Raw genomic sequence first — 20,003 nt, forward strand, 5'->3', positions numbered from 1 at the left:
CCTCAGCCTCTGGAACATTCACCTCCTCAGCCTCTGGAACATTGACCTCCTCAGCCTCGAGAACATTCCACTCCTCAGCCTCTGGAACATTCACCTCCTCAGCCTCTGGAACATTCACCTCCTCAGCCTCTGGAACATTGACCTCCTCAGCCTCTGGAACATTCCACTCCTCAGCCTCGAGAACATTCCACTCCTCAGCCTCTGGAACATTCACCTCCTCAGCCTCTGGAACATTCACCTCCTCAGCCTCTGGAACATTCACCTGCTCAGCCTCTGGAACATTCACCTCCTCAGCCTCTGGAACATTCACCTCCTCAGCCTCTGGAACATTCACCTCCTCAGCCTCTGGAACATTCACCTCCTCAACCTCTGGAATATTCACCTCCTCAGCCTCTGGAACATTCACGTCCTCAGCATCTGGAACATTCACCTCCTCAGCCTCTGGAACATTCACCTCCTCAGCCTCTGGAACATTCACCTCCTCAGCCTCTGGAACATTCACCTCCTCAACCTCTGGAACATTCACCTCCTCAGCCTCTGGAACATTCACCTCCTCAGCATCTGAAACATTCACCTCCTCAGCATCTGGAACATTCACCTCCTCAGCCTCTGGAACATTCACCTCCTCAGCCTCTGGAACATTCACCTCCTCAGCCTCTGGAACATTCACCTCCTCAGCCTCTGGAACATTCATCTCCTCAGCCTCTGGAACATTCACCTCCTCAGCCTCTGGAACATTCACCTCCTCAGCCTCTGGAACATTCACCTCCTCAGCATCTGGAACATTCACCTCCTCAGCCTCTGGAACATTCACCTCCTCAGCCTCTGGAACATTCACCTCCTCAGCCTCTGGAACATTCACCTCCTCAGCCTCTGGAACATTCATCTCCTCAGCCTCTGGAACATTCACCTCCTCAGCCTCTGGAACATTCACCTCCTCAGCTTCTGGAACATTCACCTCCTCAGCCTCTGGAACTTTCACCTCCTCAGCCTCTGGAACATTCACCTCCTCAGCCTCTGGAACATTCACCTCCTCAGCCTCTGGAACATTCACCTCCTCCGCTTCTGGAACATTCACCTCCTCAGCCTCTGGAACATTCACCTCCTCAGCCTCTGGAACATTCACCTCCTCAGCCTCTGGAACATTCACCTCCTCAGCCTCTGGAACATTCACCTCCTCAGCCTCTGGAACATTCACCTCCTCAGCCTCTGGAACATTCACCTCCTCAGCCTCTGGAACATTCACCTCCTCAGCCTCTGGAACATTCACCTCCTCAGCCTCTTCGCTCCGACTCAGAATAGAAGTATTCTAGCTGAGTCACCACTATCGATCACCACAAAACCCACTTCAATGAACCACAAATTCTGAGTACATTAAAGTACAGCATATACTTATTTAATTTCTGTTTATTTATTATTTTGAGTGTTTTATTACAATCATGTACTGTATAACTGTTTAATAATGTCCGTTATGTACAGTGGGGAGTTTATTCCCATTCAAAAATAACCATTAGATTTAACGGACTTTCAGCACTAACGGGCACCACTTCCCCCCTATTGGTCCTTTAAATCCAAGGTTCACTGTAACAATACGGTTGTCTGTCTGTGTGTAACATTCCGACCCACACATTGGTTGGACAGCTGGCCTGACTCCACCCACAATGTTCACCTAAAAACCATGATTCACACTCACCATGCCCTCCCTATAAATTTTCCCTTCAGTGTAAAATGACCAAAGCGACTAATAAAAGGATCATCAGATATCGATGCCGATAGGAGCCATGTCAAGATGAAAGTACATATAGGCCTCATGCTTCAGTCCTGACAGACAGACCTCTGGTAGCTTGTACCTGTCCTTGCGTTTGAGCCTGGGGAGTAACCTCTGAAATCCCTTCATCCGGGTTCTTCTCGACATCTTTGTTCTTTGGTCCTTTCACATTTATTTTTTATTTTTTCCACATTTCTCTTTATTCGTTCTAATTCTTACTTTTTCGCTGGATTTATCTGTCTAAGGAGAAGTGAATAAAAGAATTACCTAAAGTTACCAAGATTTTTGCAAGAGGTTTTTCTGGAAAGTTAACTTGGCTGCGCCTGGATGAGTTTGAGTGTTGAGGAGTACAGCTGAAACCCGAATCCTATCCAGGTTCTTCCTGATCACTCCAACTTTGCTCTTTACTTCTTCTGGTTCCTCCTGATCACTCAATCTTTGCTCTTTACTTCTTCTGGTTCCTCCTGATGACTCCATCTTTGCTCTTTACTTCTTCTGGTTCCTCCTGTTGACTCAATCTTTGCTCTTTACTTCTTCTGGTTCCTCCTGATGACTCCATCTTTGCTCTTTACTTCTTCTGGTTCTGCCTGATCACTCAATCTTTGCTCTTTACTTCTTCTGGTTCCTCCTGATGACTCCATTTTTGCTCTTTACTTCTTCTGGTTCCTCCTGATGACTCAATCTTTGCTCTTTACTTCTTCTGGTTCCTTCTGATGACTCCATCTTTGCTCTTTACTTCTTCTGGTTCCTCCTGATGACTCAATCTTGGCTCTATACTTCTTCTGGTTCCTCCTGATCACTCCATCTTTGCTCTTTACTTCTTCTGGTTCCTCCTGATCACTCCATCTTTGCTCTTTACTTCTTCTGGTTCCTCCTGATGACTCCATTTTTGCTCTTTACTTCTTCTGGTTCCTCCTGATGACTCAATATTTGCTCTTTACTTCTTCTGGTTCCTTCTGATGACTCCATCTTTGCTCTTTACTTCTTCTGGTTCCTCCTGATGACTCTATCTTTGCTCTTTACTTCTTCTGGTTCCTCCTGATCACTCCAACTTTGCTCTTTACTTCTTCTGCTTCCTCCTGATCGCTCCAACTTTGCTCTTTACTTCTTCTGGTTCCTCCTGATCACTCCAACTTTGCTCTTTACTTCTTCTGCTTCCTCCTGATCACTCCAACTTTGCTCTTTACTTCTTCTGGTTCCTCCTGATCACTCCATCTTTGCTCTTTACTTCTTCTGGTTCCTCCTGATCACTCCATCTTTGCTCTTTACTTCTTCGGGTTCTTCCTGATCACTCCAACTTTGCTCTTTACTTCTTCTGGTTCCTCCTGATCACTCCAACTTTGCTCTTTACTTCTTCTGCTTCCTCCTGATCACTCCAACTTTGCTCTTTACTTCTTCTGGTTCCTCCTGATCACTCCATCTTTGCTCTTTACTTCTTCTGGTTCCTCCTGATCACTCCATCTTTGCTCTTTACTTCTTCTGGTTCCTCCTGATCACTCCATGTTTGCTCTTTACTTCTTCTGGTTCCTCCTGATCACTCCATCTTTGCTCTTTACTTCTTCTGGATCTTCCTGATCACTCCAACTTTGCTCTTTACTTCTTCTGGTTCCTCCTGATCACTCCAACTTTGCTCTTTACTTCTTCTGGTTCCTCCTGATCTCTCCATCTTTGCTCTTTACTTCTTCTGGTTCCTCCTGATCTCTCCATCTTTGCTCTTTACTTCTTCTGGTTCTTCCTGATCACTCCAACTTTGCTCTTTACTTCTTCTGGTTCCTCCTGATCACTCCGTCTTTGCTCTTTACTTCTTCTGGTTCCTCCTGATCACTCCATCTTTGCTCTTTACTTCTTCTGGTTCCTCCTGATCTCTCCATCTTTGCTGTTTACTTCTTCTGGTTCCTCCTAATGATTCCATCTTTGCTCTTTACTTATCCGGGTTCCTCCTGATGACTCCATCTGTTTTTTTTGTTTTTTTTGTATGCAAGATCGAGGCTCATTTGAGAGCTAACATCAATCACAACAATCAACAACAAACGGACACACAAAACATACAATAAAGGGAGCGGGAGACAATATGGGGAGAGAGAGGGAAGCACACAAGTACAACAGCAGAGAACAGGGACAACGGAGGATCTGTGGGAGGGAGAGGGCTTGGGGGGAGGAGGCATGGGAAAGTGGGGGGGGGGGGGGTGGGAGAGGTATAAAACACATGGGCACTGCTAGAATTTCCAGGAAAGAAAGAAGTCGGAATTTCAAAAAAAAGTGGATCTCGGTTGAATTAACCGGGGTAGAAGAGATCAATGTTTTGGATGGGGGAAGATAAGAGATGGTGGTGAACAGCTGTTTTAAAGACCTGGAGGGTGGAGTGGGATTGAAGAGAGTGAGGGAGTTTGTTCCAGAGGTGGGAGAAAAGAGGAATAAAAGAGTGAATGTGAGCAGAGAGACTTGATTTTGGCAGTTATACCAGAAGAGGGTTGCTGGCAGATCTTGTGCGACCTGTAGGATTATTTGGGGGACAGAGCACAGATCGAGCTGGAGGAGCAAGGCCGGAGAGGAGTCGGTAGAAGACAGAAAGACCACCAACCTGCCTGCGGTGAGTGAGTGAAAGGCCCTCGGAGTTAGCTTCATCACGGAAGATCCCATCGCGGGAGATCTTTGCTCTTTACTTATCCAGGTTCCTCCTGATGACTCCATCTTTGCTCTTTACTTATCCAGGTTCCTCCTGATGACTCCAATGTAGTATTTTGTTTGGTTTTCCGGTTGCTTGTGAACAGTCACATGATGCTCAAATGGGAATGCCAAGTATCCTGAGACCTTGATTGCCATTTTGATTGTTATTCTTTGTGGTATTCTGCTTGAGAGCATGATCAGTGCTGCCAAAGTCACCCCGTGACAAGGAATACACTGGGTGGTTTACCTTTGCCTTTCCAATGGTAGTCAGGGCAGGAATTAGTAAGTTGTTCATGGTGCCGGCGATAACTCACATACGCTTCATGAAGAACACCGTGGGATCTTTAACATACACAAACTAATTCCGACGGACGGGACACCTGCTTAACGTCCATCCGAGGGACGATACACACATTGATGAATCACCATGTCTGTGAAACACCAGAATGGCAGCTTATAGCTGGGTCGGGATTCAAACGCAGACGAGACAGCTCAGAGTCGAATGCACATCTAGACTATCTTGCCAGGCCATGTGACTTTGATTATGTTTGATCTAATTTACTTGTTTGCCATTTTTCGTAAGATGTTTCATACCCTTGGTGAAACTGCACCCAAAGCAAAATGTTGGAATGTCAACTTGGAGCATCATGTTATTCTTGTTTTGTGCCTTTTGTTTGTACCTAAGGCAACTTGATCTACCAAGCACAATCTCCAGATGAGGAGGCCTTGGTAATGGCAGCCAGGAACTTTGGCTTCGTGTTTATGGGGCGAACGCAGGACGCGGTGCTCATTTCTGAATTGGGCATTCAAAAGGCGTACACGCTCCTTCACATCTTGGATTTTAACAGTGACCGCAAGCGCATGTCCATCATCGGTCAGTTGGTGTGGGCCCCCGAGGCCTGTTACTCTGCCCAACATTTACTTGTGTATAGGTTTTTGTCATTGTTGTAATTCAGTTGGAAGTTGTTGTGCTCGCAGTTTGTTTACCTGATAATCTCAGCTGTCTAGGACATATTTTCTCTCACTGCCATTAGTTTCGGGTATGAAGCTGCTTTTTTATACTAGTCCACCCAATCCATAAAGGAGCGGCAACAAGGGTCATGTTATTATCCTCTCTGGAGTATATAGATTCAAGTAGATCTAGGTTCGACTTTCAGGAACGTCGGGTTCCCTCCCTTTCAGTTTTGTGTTAAACAACAGCAGCGACTGTTTAAAAAGGTGGTGCTGGTGGTGGTGGTTCATGTGCAGCCGATGGCCGCTGGTTGCATCATTTTCTGGGGGCACGGCCGTGCCGCTGATGCAGTGCCCCCTGTTATGAGCGAGCTGGTACTCATTTTGCCGACCTCGGGAGGATGACGGGCTGAGTCAACCCACCTGGTGTTAATTCAACGGCATGACAGGGGATTCGAACTCACACCTCTAAGTTACACAGACACAGAAAAATCAAATAAAAATTTGTCATTATATTGATTTTTAAGTAATTAAAAAAGAACTTCACGTGGTTTTTATTTATAATAATTTTTTGAGGTGTTGCAGTCAAAAAGCAATCCCGTCATGTACCGCCCCTAAATATAGCGATGATCATGACGTCATCTACGTGTGATGTAATCAAAGGCAAGGTTGTCTCAGCACGCAACGCCCATATTGGCCGCACAACTCGCTTCAGACTCGTCAGAAAGTGAATTTGACAAATATTCTGATCAAGAATGATTTGATAGTCAAAATCATTATAAAAACTACCCACAGCAAAAAATACCCTCGAGATGACGTAGCGAGTCACGTGGGTAATGAAATCGCCATTGTTTGGGGGAGCCTGACCCATCAGCGCAAAAGGACACCCAGAAAAATGAATATCTTACTTCCAAAATGTTTATTCAAAAGACGAACAATGATCAAGTGTTGAGTGAAGCAACATGTATGAATTAAACCAAACATGATCTTGTGTGTCTGTGGCCCTTCAAACCAACACCAGGCTTGTTTAAAAAGGTAATCAAAGGTGTTTGTGGTTTGTAATTTTTTTACTTCCTGTAGGTGTGCTCAATGAAATGCCACGATAAGCTATTTGTACACATTGATAGGGCATTCGTCCAAGGAGTAAAACCTACATGGAGAGAGGGTTATTATTAGTATTAATATTGTTTTGTAATAATAATAATAATATTAATATGTTATCATGAGAGTTATTACCTTCACTACCGAAGGTGGATGTAGGTTATGTTTTCAACCATCGGTTTGTTTGTTTGTCTGTTTGTGTGCAGGATATCTCAAAAAGGTGTGGACGGATTCGGATGAAATTTGGTGGACAGGTTGTGTATGTCACAAGGACATATTGATTCGATTTTGGTGAAGATCTGTATCTGGATCTGATACATTTTTCAATGATTTTTCACCATTAAGAAAGAAACGGGCCAAAAACGATATATAGCATGATATCTAAGAAACTTGGTGGACACATTCGGTGTGTCACAAGGACGAATTGATTCGATTTTGGTGAAGATCCGGATCTGGATCTGATACATTTTTCAATGATTTTTCACCATTAAGAAAGAAAAGGGGCCAAAAACGATATATAGCATGATATCTAAGAAACTTGGTGGACACATTAGGTGTGTCACAAGGACGAATTGATTTGATTTTGGTGAAGATCCGGATCTGGATCTGATACATTTTTCAATGATTTTTCACCATTAAGAAAGAAAAGGGGCCAAAAACGATATATAGCATGATATCTAAGAAACTTGGTGGACACATTGTGTATGTCACAAGGACGAATTGATTCGATTTTGGTGAAGATCTGGATCTGGATCTGATACATTTTTCAATGATTTTTCACCATTAAGAAAGAAAAGGGGCCAAAAACGATATATAGCATGATATCTAAGAAACTTGGTGGACACATTAGGTGTGTCACAAGGACGAATTGATTCGATTTTGGTGAAGATCCGGATCTGGATCTGATACATTTTTCAATGATCCTTCACCATTAAGAAAGAAAAGGGGCCAAAAACGATATATAGCATGATATCTAAGAAACTTGGTGGACACATTAGGTGTGTCACAAGGACGAATTGATTTGATTTTGGTGAAGATCCGGATCTGGATCTGATACATTTTTCAATGATTTTTCACCATTAAGAAAGAAAAGGGGTCAAAAACGATATATAGCATGATATCTAAGAAACTTGGTGGACACATTAGGTGTGTCACAAGGACGAATTGATTCGATTTTGGTGAAGATCCGGATCTGGATCTGATACATTTTTCAATGATTCTTCACCATTAAGAAAGAAAAGGGGCCAAAAACGATATATAGCATGATATCTAAGAAACTTGGTGGACACATTAGGTGTGTCACAAGGACGAATTGATTTGATTTTGGTGAAGATCCGGATCTGGATCTGATACATTTTTCAATGATTCTTCACCTTTAAGAAAGAAAAGGGGCCAAAAACGATATATAGCATGATATCTAAGAAACTTGGTGGACACATTCGGTGTGTCACAAGGACATATTGATTCGATTTTAGTGAAGATCCGGATCTGGATCTGATACATTTTTCAATGATTTTTCACCATTAAGAAAGAAAAGGGGCCAAAAACGATATATAGCATGATATCTAAGAAACTTGGTGGACACATTAGGTGTGTCACAACGACGAATTGATTCGATTTTGGTGAAGATCCGGATCTGGATCTGATACATTTTTCAATGATACTTCACCATTAAGAAAGAAAAGGGGCCAAAAACGATATATAGCATGATATCTAAGAAACTTGGTGGACACATTGTGTATGTCACAAGGACGAATTGATTCGATTTTGGTGAAGATCCGGATCTGGATCTGATACATTTTTCAATGATACTTCACCTTTAAGAAAGAAAAGGGGCCAAAAACGATATATAGCATATCTAAGAAACTTGGTGGACACATTCGGTGTGTCATAAGGACGAATTGATTCGATTTTGGTGAAGATCCGGATCCGGATCTGATACATTTTTCGGTTTGTCACGAAGAAAAGGGGCCAAAAACGATATATAGCATGATATCTAAGAAACTTGGTGGACACATTCGGTGTGTCACAAGGACGAATTGATTCGATTTTAGTGAAGATCCGGATCTGGATCTGATACATTTTTCAATGATACTTCACCATTAAGAAAGAAAAGGGGCCAAAAACGATATATAGCATGATATCTAAGAAACTTGGTGGACACATTCGGTGTGTCACAAGGACGAATTGATTCGATTTTGGTGAAGATCCGGATCTGGATCTGATACATTTTTCAATGATTCTTCACCTTTAAGAAAGAAAAGGGGTCAAAAACGATATATAGCATGATATCTAAGAAACTTGGTGGACACATTCGGTGTGTCACAAGGACGAATTGATTCGATTTTGGTGAAGATCCGGATCCGGATCTGATACATTTTTCGGTTTGTCACAAAGAAAAGGGGCCAAAAACGATATATAGCATGATATCTAAGAAACTTGGTGGACACATTCGGTGTGTCACAAGGACGAATTGATTTGATTTTGGTGAAGATCCGGATCTGGATCTGATACATTTTTCAATGATTCTTCACCTTTAAGAAAGAAAAGGGTCCAAAAACGATATATAGCATGATATCTAAGAAACTTGGTGGACACATTCGGTGTGTCACAAGGACGAATTGATTCTATTTTGGTGAAGATCCGGATCCGGATCTGATACATTTTTCAATGATTCTTCACCTTTAAGAAAGAAAAGGGGTCAAAAACGATATATAGCATGATATCTAAGAAACTTGGTGGACACATTAGGTGTGTCACAAGGACGAATTGATTTGATTTTGGTGAAGATCCGGATCTGGATCTGATACATTTTTCGGTTTGTCACAAAGAAAAGGGGCCAAAAACGATATATAGCATGATATCTAAGAAACTTGGTGGACACATTCGGTGTGTCACAAGGACGAATTGATTCGATTTTAGTGAAGATCCGGATCTGGATCTGATACATTTTTCGGTTTGTCACAAAGAAAAGGGGCCAAAAACGATATATAGCATGATATCTAAGAAACTTGGTGGACACATTCGGTGTGTCACAAGGACGAATTGATTTGATTTTGGTGAAGATCCGGATCTGGATCTGATACATTTTTCAATGATTCTTCACCTTTAAGAAAGAAAAGGGTCCAAAAACGATATATAGCATGATATCTAAGAAACTTGGTGGACACATTCGGTGTGTCACAAGGACGAATTGATTCGATTTTGGTGAAGATCCGGATCTGGATCTGATACATTTTTCAATGATTCTTCACCTTTAAGAAAGAAAAGGGGTCAAAAACGATATACATAGCATGATATCTAAGAAACTTGGTGGACACATTCGGTGTGTCACAAGGACGAATTGATTCGATTTTGGTGAAGATCCGGATCTGGATCTGATACATTTTTCAATGATTTTTCACCTTTAAGAAAGAAAAGGGGTCAAAAACGATATATAGCATGATATCTAAGAAACTTGGTGGACACATTAGGTGTGTCACAAGGACGAATTGATTCGATTTTGGTGAAGATCCGGATCCGGATTCACATCAGAGAATTTTTAAAGTGATTCTTCACCATTGAGAGATTGGGATAAAAGTGATAAATAACATGATATCTCAAAAAGTTATGGACGAGTGATGACAAAACTTGGCGGATGAGTTGGTTTGGTGACAAGAACAAGCCGATTCGATTTTGGTTCAGGTCCGAATCCAGATCCGGCCTATTAGTGGATACAAAACATAACCTGTTCAGCCTGGCGGAGGTATGCACTCTATCGAGTGTTGTTCTCGATGTTTTCTTATTCGAAGTGGCCTTGGAAAAGCACCATGATTAGCTATCGTAACACGGATATACACCTTGACGCTGATTTCCCCAAGGTGAAAAACCCCTTGAGAAGGAGGGCAAATGAGGTCGCTATAACCTCCTTCGTGTGACCCTTAGTCCACCTGTGAAGTTTTTTGTGGTCGGATAAGTCACAACCAAATGTATTGTGGTGAAAACCCAGACAGACAGACAGATAGACACCAAATTGCGTATTTTAGTATGATTTGTTTGTTTCTTTGTTTTTCCTTTGATCTTAAGAGCAACTTTGTCTCTCACCTTGTCTCTCACCTTGTCTCTCACCTTGCCCAAACAGTCCGCAATCAAGAGGGGACGTTACGACTGTACTGCAAAGGTGCAGACACTGTCATTCTGGAAAGGCTACAGGTGGATAACCCACACAGGGAGCAGACCCAGGAGGACCTCAATGTAAGTTAAGAAACCTTTTGCCAAATTGAGCCTCTGACACCCATTGGCGGATGTGTTCAAGACGCCATATTGTTTTGACGTGCAAGTCGATACTTTTTTGCCGGAAGTGTGGGCCTCGACTTACACTCACAATCGACTTATCTACGGTTTAAGTTTTTACCACATTGAATTGCGTAAATGAACAAAATTGCAACGTGTGATGTTTTCTGAAATAAATTGTATAAGTGTTTTAACATAAAACACACCGCGTAAATCGTTGCCCCCGGAACGTTTGCCGATTGAGTGAACAATAAAACATTCATCCAATCACTGGCGCACTCAAAATGATCCAATCAAGAACGGGCACACACTCACCAATTACGTTTGATCCATCCCTTTAAATCTAAATCTTATGTATCCATCCTTATGATGTCATCTCAAAATGCTTCCCACAAAGTCACGGAAGTATGTTGTTGTTGTTGTTGTTGTTGTTGTTGTTGTTGTTGTTGTTGTTGTTGTTGCATCTGCAGCTGCTGCTGCAACATCATCATCATCATCATCATCATCGCCCCGGAGAGTTCTCTTGAACAAGCCAATAACAGACAGACAGACTCCCAGGAGCGACCCAAAGATCTCCCAAATCCAGGATGGTGTACTCCACCTTCACAAAGTCAGGCCATGACAGAGTTAGAGAGTCATGAACGGCCCAGAGATCCTCCAAATCCGGTATGGTGTACCCCACCTTCACAAAGTCAGGCCATGACAGAGTTAGAGAGTCATGAACGACCCAGACATCTCCCAAATCCAGGATGGTGTACTCCAGAATTCACAAAGTCAGGCCATGACAGAGTTAGAGAGTCATGAACGGCCCAGAGATCCTCCAAATCCAGGATGGTGTACCCCACCTTCACAAAGTCAGGCCATGATAGAGTTAGAGAGTCATGAACGGCCCAAAGTTCCTCCAAATCCAGGATGGTGTTCCCCACCTTCACAAAGTCAGGCCATGACAGAGTTAGAGAGTCATGAACGGCCCAAAGATCCTCCAAATCCAGGATGGTGTACTCCAGAATTCACAAAGTCAGGGCCATGATGGAGTTAGAGAGTCATGAACGACCCAGAGATCCTCCAAATCCAGGATGGTGTACTCCAGAATTCACAAAGTCAGGGCCATGACGAAGTTAGAGAGTCATGAACGGCCCAAAGATCTCCCAAATCCAGGATGGTGTACTCCAGAATTCACAAAGTCAGGGCCATGACGGAGTTAGAGAGTCATGAACGACCCAGAGATCCTCCAAATCCAGGATGGTGTACTCCAGAATTCACAAAGTCAGGGCCATGACGGAGTTAGAGAGTCATGAACGACCCAGAGATCCTCCAAATCCAGGATGGTGTACTCCAGAATTCACAAAGTCAGGCCATGACAGATTTAGAGAGTCATGAACGACCCAGAGACCTCCCAAATCCAGGATGGTGTTCCCCACCTTCACAAAGTCAGGCCATGACAGAGTTAGAGAGTCATGAACGACCCAGAGATCTCCCAAATCCAGGATGGTGTACTCCAGAATTCACAAAGTCAGGGCCATGACAGAGTTAGAGAGTCATGAACGGCCCAAAGATCCTCCAAATCCAGGATGGTGTACTCCAGAATTCACAAAGTCAGGGCCATGACAGAGTTAGAGAGTCATGAACGGCCCAAAGATCCTCCAAATCCAGGATGGTGTACTCCAGAATTCACAAAGTCAGGGCCATGACGGAGGTATAAGGCGGGTCCATGGAGACCGATCGGCTTGTATTACAATAGTAAAATCTAACATCGACTCGTTGTGTTCCAATAAGTGTCAGGTGTTCATGTTTATTAATGACTAGTGAACTCTGGTAATATGTGATGTGCTATGATCCAGGCCTGATAATGATGTTGTTTTAAATACTGTACCTCTAAATAATAACAAATACGTTGAAAAACGATTTACATTCCTAATTTATCCCAAAGTTGGTCCCACAAGGTAATTCAAATAATAACCAGCTCATGAATATTCATCACCATGTAAGTACCACAGGTAGTGTTGGATGTGTTGAGTGTCACGGAGGAATTAACACCTGGATTGTTCTGACTGACTGAAGGTTTCGCTAATTCCTGGAGTAGATCCAGATCGACTCATCCATGAATGAATGAATGAGAATGAATATGAATAAATGATCGTTTTAAGGCCATTTTCCCCGCTAGAGCGGGGGTTAGCCTTGCGGGCCCCATGACAATCATGGTTCCCTGTTTGAGGCAATGTTTTTATGGCCGGATGCCCTTTCTGACGCCAACCCTTGGTCACGCTCTTACAATGTGCAGGGATACGGTGTACCTATTCTAAACCGGGGTACACACCGGGATCATTCATCCCAGCAAGCTGGTACTCAATTTGCCGACCTCGGAAGGATGAACAGGCTGAGTCAACCCCCCTGGCGTTAATTCAGCGATCGACCGGGATTCGAACCCAGGATCCTAGGATCCCAAGCCGGCACCCTAACCGCTAAGCCAACACCAGGCCATGAATGAAGGAAAGAAAATGGGAAAATTTGCCAAATCGACTAATACACTGAAAAATACGGTATTTCCCCTATTCTTTATTACGGGTTTTTTAGCTGATGCCATATGGGGATGTTAGCCGATGCCATATTATGGGCGTGTTAGCCAATGCCGTATTATGGGCGTGTTGGCCAATGCCGTATTATGGGCTTATTAGCGCATGCCATATTATGGACGTGTTAGCCAATACCGTATTATGGGCTAATTAGTCCATGCTATATTATGGGCGTGTTCGCCAATGCCGTATTATGGGCGTGTTAGCCAATGCCGTATTATGGGCGTGTTAGCCAATGCCGTATTATGGGCTTATTAGCCCATGCCAGATTATGGGCGTGTTAGCCAATGCCGTATTATGGGCTTATTATCCCATACCATATTATGGGCGTGTTAGCCAATACCGGATTATGGGCGTGTTAGCCAATGCCGTATTATGGGCTTATTAGCCCATACCATATTATGGGCGTGTTAGCCACTACCGGATTATGGGCGTGTTAGCCAATGCCGTATTATGGGCTTATTAGCCCATGCCATATTATGGGCGTGTTAGCCAATACCGGATTATGGGCGTGTTAGCCGATGCCATATTATGGGCTTATTAGCCGATGCCATGTTATGGGCTTATTAGCCGATGCCATATTATGGGAGAGGTTAGCCAATACCAGATTATGGGCGTGTTCGCCAATACCGGATTATGGGCATGTTGGCCAATGCCATATTATGGGCTTATTAGCCGATGCCATATTATGGGCGTGTTAGCCAATACCGGATTATGGGCGTGTTAGCCAATGCCTTATTATGGGCTTATTAGCCGATGCCATATTATGGGCGTGTTAGCCGCTACCGGATTATGGGCGTGTTAGCCAATACCGGATTATGGGCTTATTAGCCCATGCCATATTATGGGCGTGTTAGCCAATACCGGATTATGGGCGTGTTAGCCAATACCGTATTATGGGCTAATTAGTCCATGCTATATTATGGGCGTGTTCGCCAATGCCGTATTATGGGCGTGTTAGCCAATGCCGTATTATGGACGTATTAGCCAATGCCGTATTATGGGCTTATTAGCCGATGCCATATTATGGGTGTGTTAGCCAATACCGGATTATGGGCGTGTTAGGCAATACCAGATTATGGGCGTGTTAGCCAATACCGGATTATGGGCGTGTTAGCCAATGCCGTATTATGGCCAATGCCATATTATGGGCGTGTTAGCCAATACCGTTGTTGGAGAAATTATGAGCAGAATAATTAATTTTCAATCTTGGGAGAGAATAGGTGAGTTAACACCCGCATTCTGACCGAAATTTTTATTTTTCACCAAAATCAGGATAGCAAATAGTGCACTGTTGTGCTCCTGTAAGAGCAATGTCAAACCACCTCTTGCTTATGAACCAAGGCAATGGTAAATCGATTTGCTTCAGTTTGATGTTGTTATGTTTATGATAAAGGGATCTCGTTATATATATATATACAGTATATACTGTATATAGTCATTTTGGTACCAAAGCACTTTTTTTTTTTTTTTTTTTTTTTTTTTTTTTTTTTTTTTTTTTTTTTTTTTTTTTTTTTTTTTTTTTTTTTTTTTTTTTTTTTTTTTTTTTTTTTTTTTTGTATACAATATCGAGGCTCGTGAAAGAGCGAACATTAATCACATGAACACACAGAAAGACAAACCGACACATAAAACATATAACATAGGGAGCGGTAGACAAGATGGGGAGAGAGGGGGAAGGACACAAACACAACATTTGAGAGCAGGGACCGAGAGACATGGAGACATCGAGAGATCTGAGAGAGGGCGAGGGCTTTGGGGGGGGGGGGGCGTGGGAAGGGGGCAGTGGGAGAGGTATAAAACATATGGACACTGCCAGGACTTCCAGGAAAGAAGTTGGAATTTCAAACAAGGTGGATCTGGGGTGAATTAGCGGGGGTAGAAAAGATCAAGGTTTTGGATGGGGGAAGATAAGAGATGGTGGTGAACAGCTGTTTTAAAGACCTGGAGGGAGGAGTGGGATTGAAGGGAGTGAGGGAGTTTGTTCCAGAGGCGGGAGAAAAGAGGAATGAAAGAGTGAAGGTGAGCGGAGAGCCGAGATTTCGGCAGTTTAACCATCAGAGGGTTGCTGGCAGATCTTGTGCGACCTGTAGGAATATTTGGGGGACAGAGCACAGAGAGAGCTGGGGGTGCAAGGCCGGAGAGGAGTCGGTAGAAGACAGAAAGACCACCTACCTGCCTGCGGTGAGTGAGTGAAAGGCCCTCAGAGATAGCTTCATCGCGGGAGATTCCAATAATTCTGAAAGCTTTGGTTTCAACAGCGTGAAGCCGAGCTAGGTGTGAGGCAGGAGCACCGGCCCATAGGGGAGAACAGTATTCCATTGAGCTGCGGATGAAAGCCTTGTATGTGGTGAGGAGCTCAGGTGTGCCGAGGAAGGACTTCGCACGACGGAGGATGCCCAGTCGGCGACTGGCTTTGGAGGCCAGCTTGGAAATGTGGTTTTCCCAAGAAAGATCATGGCAGATAGTGAGACCCAAAATCTTGAGCGACAGAACTTCTTGGAGAGGATTGTTGAGAAAGTAGATGGGAGGGTTGTCCAGTCGATCTTTTCGGAGAGACATAGTAAGAGTGTGAGATTTGTCAGGATTGAAAGACATGTTCCACTTGTTTGACCAGTCTGTGATTTTGTCCAGGTCTTCAGAGAGTGAGGAGGCAGCAGACTGCCGATCTGAGGGAAGAGGAATGGAGCGGCAGAGAGTGGAGTCATCAGCAAAGAGATAGAGAGGATTTTCGAGAGAGTCAGAGAGATCATTGATGAAGACCAGAAAAAGCACGGGGCCCAGAACACTGCCTTGGGGAACTCCAGCCTGAACAGGAAGAGGAGATGAGAGAAACCCATTCAGGGCCACACGTTGACGACGACTAGAGAGGAAGTCCGCCAGCCATGCGTGGAGATTTCCATGGATACCAAAGGAGGAGAGTTTGGTGAGCAGAGCGGGGTGCCAGACCGTGTCGAAGGCACGTGATATGTCGAGGGAGACACCTCTAATTTCCTGTTTGGCATTGAGGACCTCCATCCATTGTTGAGACAGCAGAAGCAGCATGTCCAGAGTAGAGTGACCTGGTCTGAAACCAAATTGATGATCAGAGATCAAGCCATTGGAGAAGAGGAAAGATTTCATATCAGAAGCAATGATGGATTCCATGACTTTGCTGATAATTGGGAGAAGGCTGATTGGTCTGTAGTTGCTAGGATCTGTTTTTGCACCTTTTTTGTGCAAAGCGGTGATGTTGGCTGATTTCCAAGCAGATGGCAGTTGACCTTGAGCAAAAGAGAGGGTGAAGAGAACAGAGAGAGGGTGAGATAGAGCAGCAGAGCAGGATTTTAGGACCCGTGGGCTGATGCCGTCGGGTCCAGTTGCAGAATCAGAGTCGAGGGTTGACAGAAACTTTTCCACCTTGTCAGGAGGAAAGGACACGGAGTCCAGGAGCAGCAGGGTACGACTGGGTATGGTGGGTACAGAGAGGGATGGGTTTGGGACACAAGATTTAGAGGCAAACACAGAGTTGAGGCATTCAGCTTTTTCACGTGCGGAGTCAGCTGTGTAGCCGTTTGAGGTAAGGGAGGGGATGGAGGGGGAACAAACACCAGAAACGGATTTGACCAGACGCCACCAGGATTTGGAAGAGGGAGACAGATAAGAGAGTTCGGTCTTGAGAACGGAGAGATATTGTTTCCTGGCTCTCCTGAGGGTGGACACACACTTGTTTCGGGCTTTGTGAAAGGAAATGAGATTTCCTTCCGTTGGATTTGCTTTCCAGGAGACGAAGGCAAGTTGTTTCTGGGCAACAGCCTCACCACAAGATTCCGTGTACCATGGACGGGAGGAAGGGTATGACAACTGAAGACGAGATGGGATAAATCTGTGCATGAGAGAGAGCAATTTACTTTGGAAGAATTCCCAGGATGAGTTGATGTCAGAGGTGGTAGAGATGGGAGACCAGTCCAGATGATTGATGGCTGCTTGAAGACCGTGCCAGTTGGCCTGAGTGAAATGCCAGACTCGTCGACGCTGAGCAGGCTCCCTGAGGATGGTCAGAGAGATGTCCACTTTAACAAGGACATGATCAGATGTTCCGATCGGAGCAGAAGAAGAGCAGCAGACATTTTCAGGGAAGTTAGTCATAACCAAGTCCAGAAGAGAAGATGTTCCGTTGACTGAGATCCGGGTCGGGAAATTGACAGATTGTGTCAGTCCCAGTGAGTCGCAGAAGTCCTTTGCTGAGGAGCCATGGCTGGTGAGAGAGGTACCCACACCCAGCCAACTGGCATGATGACAGTTGAAATCACCACATATGAGGAAGAGAGAGTTGGGATGAGTAGATAGAAGTTGGTCCATATCATCAGACAGCGAGATGTAGATGGAGTCATCACTGTTTGGTGGACGGTACAACACACATATGAACAAGAGGTGGGAGCGAAGGGGAAGCCGTAGCCAGAGGTATTCCTGGGGGTGAGGTGGAGAGAGTGCAGTGCAGGGCGAGTGAGGAAGAGAGTTTTTGATAAAGATAGCAACCCCGCCTCCAGGACGAAGCTCAGGTCTATCATACCGGAGGAGGGAGTAGCCCGGGAGAGATACTATGGAATCAGAGACATCATAAAGGAGGAAAGTTTCTGTTAAGCAGATCACGTCTGGTTTGACAGAAGCAACCTGTATGGAGAGATCGGTTAAGTTTGAACGAAGGCCCCGGATGTTTGAGGTCCACACCGTTAATGAAGAGGAAGGGGGAGCATCAGATACAGAACAGGGGGGAGGAGGGGTAGGGTAAGATGTGGAAGAGGCGGAAGAGGTGGAAGAGGTAGGGAGAGCTGTTGAAGGTGTGTCAGAGATTTCAGAATAGCTCGGAGAAAGGGAAGGATGGGGCGGACAAAAGGTTTGATGGTGATTGGGTGAGCCACAATGAGGTGTTATTTGAGGAGGGGGAAGAGCGAGGCAGAAGGTTGGGGGAGATGGAGGTGAGAGTTTGAAGGGGGAAGAAGCGGGGAGGACGCTTTGAGGAGGGGTAGTGAGCGGGGGGAAATTGAGAAGCAATGAGGGTGGGGAGATTTGAAGGGGAGGGGTGAGGGGGGAGTTTGGGAGGGAAGGGACAAGGGGAGGGATTTGAAAGGGATGGGATATGGGGGAGATTTGGAGGGGAGGGGTGAGGCAGGAGTCTAGGAGGGGAGGGGCGAGGGGGCGTCTTGGCGGGGAGGGGTGAGGGGGTAGTTTAGGAGGGAGGGGGCAAGGGGGGAGATTTGAAAGGGATGGGTGATGGGGAAGATTTGGAGGGGAGGGGTGATGGGGAAGATTTGGAGGGGAGGGGTTATGGGGAAGATTTGGAGGGGAGGGGTGAGATTGGATTTTTGAAAGTGTACGATTTATGGGAAACGAACATTTATTGCAAAATGAGTTTCTTGTGACCTTCGAGTTAAAAATACGTTTAAGGACGCTGGATGGAGGATGGAGTGCAGGAGAGTTTAGGGAATGTAGAACAAAGGCACTATAGGAGATGGATATTTTTTTTGGGATGAATTGATTTGGTGAGCAAGTCGAAAGCAGCCTTTTAAAGAAGAAGAAGAAAAAGGTGTTATAAAATATGACGGAATACATAACTTGAGGGGAAAGTGTAAACATTGAAGGTTAATGAGTGAAAACTATCTGGGGAAATGGGGGAGAAACACGTGGTCGAAGAACGAACGAACGAATAAGAATGAATAAACGAATGAGAACAGAGAAGGAAATGTTTTTTTTTTTTTTTTTTTTTTTTGAGTTGAGATTTACACAAGGAAGTAGGCTATGGGTGAAAAGACTGGGAATACAGAGAACGAAAGTTATTGGATCACAAACGACGGACCACTGAGAGAAAAACAAAGCCTCAAGGTTGTACAGTGCACACTGTACAAGGCCTTGCTCGCGACACGGCAAACAGACGATCAATTTATGAAAGATAAACACCGAGAAACAACCAAAGTTGCACACAATAACTTCACACACCGAAAGATAAATACAGTTTCGACAAAATACAATTGTGAACAGACTTAACTTCGAAAAACGTGGAGACCGTGTGGAGCTTCGAAAATCCCTGCCGCCGTCTCCAAGATCTCGCGAGATCCAATCACTTGTAAATAGATATTTTAATAAAACGATCAATGAACTTTTGATCAGGTGGTCTTTCGGGGTAAGACCCTTTTCCCTCCACACCATATTATGGGCGTTCTAGCCAATGTCAAATTATTATTTTTTAACCAATGCTGTATTATTGTCACGTTACCTGATGCAGTGCAACAATGCATATTGTTACGGTCGTACACATCAAATTACTGTCACGCCAATCGGCAGGTATGGGATGAGAAGGTCTCCGTGTCCACTGGGTTCATATGGCGTGACCCGGTGTCTTCAAACACAACGACCTAGTGGATCCGCTGTGAAGTGGCAATCCAAATCGAGGTGTGTAAGCACAATCTTCCCGCCAAAGAGATTAATAAGCCAATTTTTGCTAAACGCTATGGAGCATGTTCACGCTGACCAAAAAACAAGTGTTCATTAAAACAGGAATTTATTAGTGAGAAAGGTGAGGAAGAAGCACCACGGCCACGTAGTGGTGATCACAGACTAGATGGTATTCATAAAATGTTTATGCTGCACAGTCAACTTGTTGTGAGCCAACTCTTCTGTTTTTGTAAGGATTT

General features: G+C 44.4%; 1 protein-coding gene across 1 annotated transcript in view; it reads left to right on the forward strand.

The window, feature by feature from the left end:
- The window catches only part of LOC137422422 (phospholipid-transporting ATPase IC-like), a 312,955-nt gene that overhangs the window by 125,188 nt on the left and 167,764 nt on the right, over positions 1 to 20,003 (forward strand). Inside the window, 2 exon segments of the mRNA XM_068109179.2 lie at positions 5,121 to 5,309; positions 10,608 to 10,720. Coding sequence (XP_067965280.2) covers positions 5,121 to 5,309; positions 10,608 to 10,720 — 302 coding nt within the window.

Source organism: Myxine glutinosa, chromosome 2 (assembly GCF_964187855.1).
Source record: "Myxine glutinosa chromosome 2, kmMyxGlut1.1, whole genome shotgun sequence".
NCBI classification, from domain to species: domain Eukaryota; kingdom Metazoa; phylum Chordata; class Myxini; order Myxiniformes; family Myxinidae; genus Myxine; species Myxine glutinosa.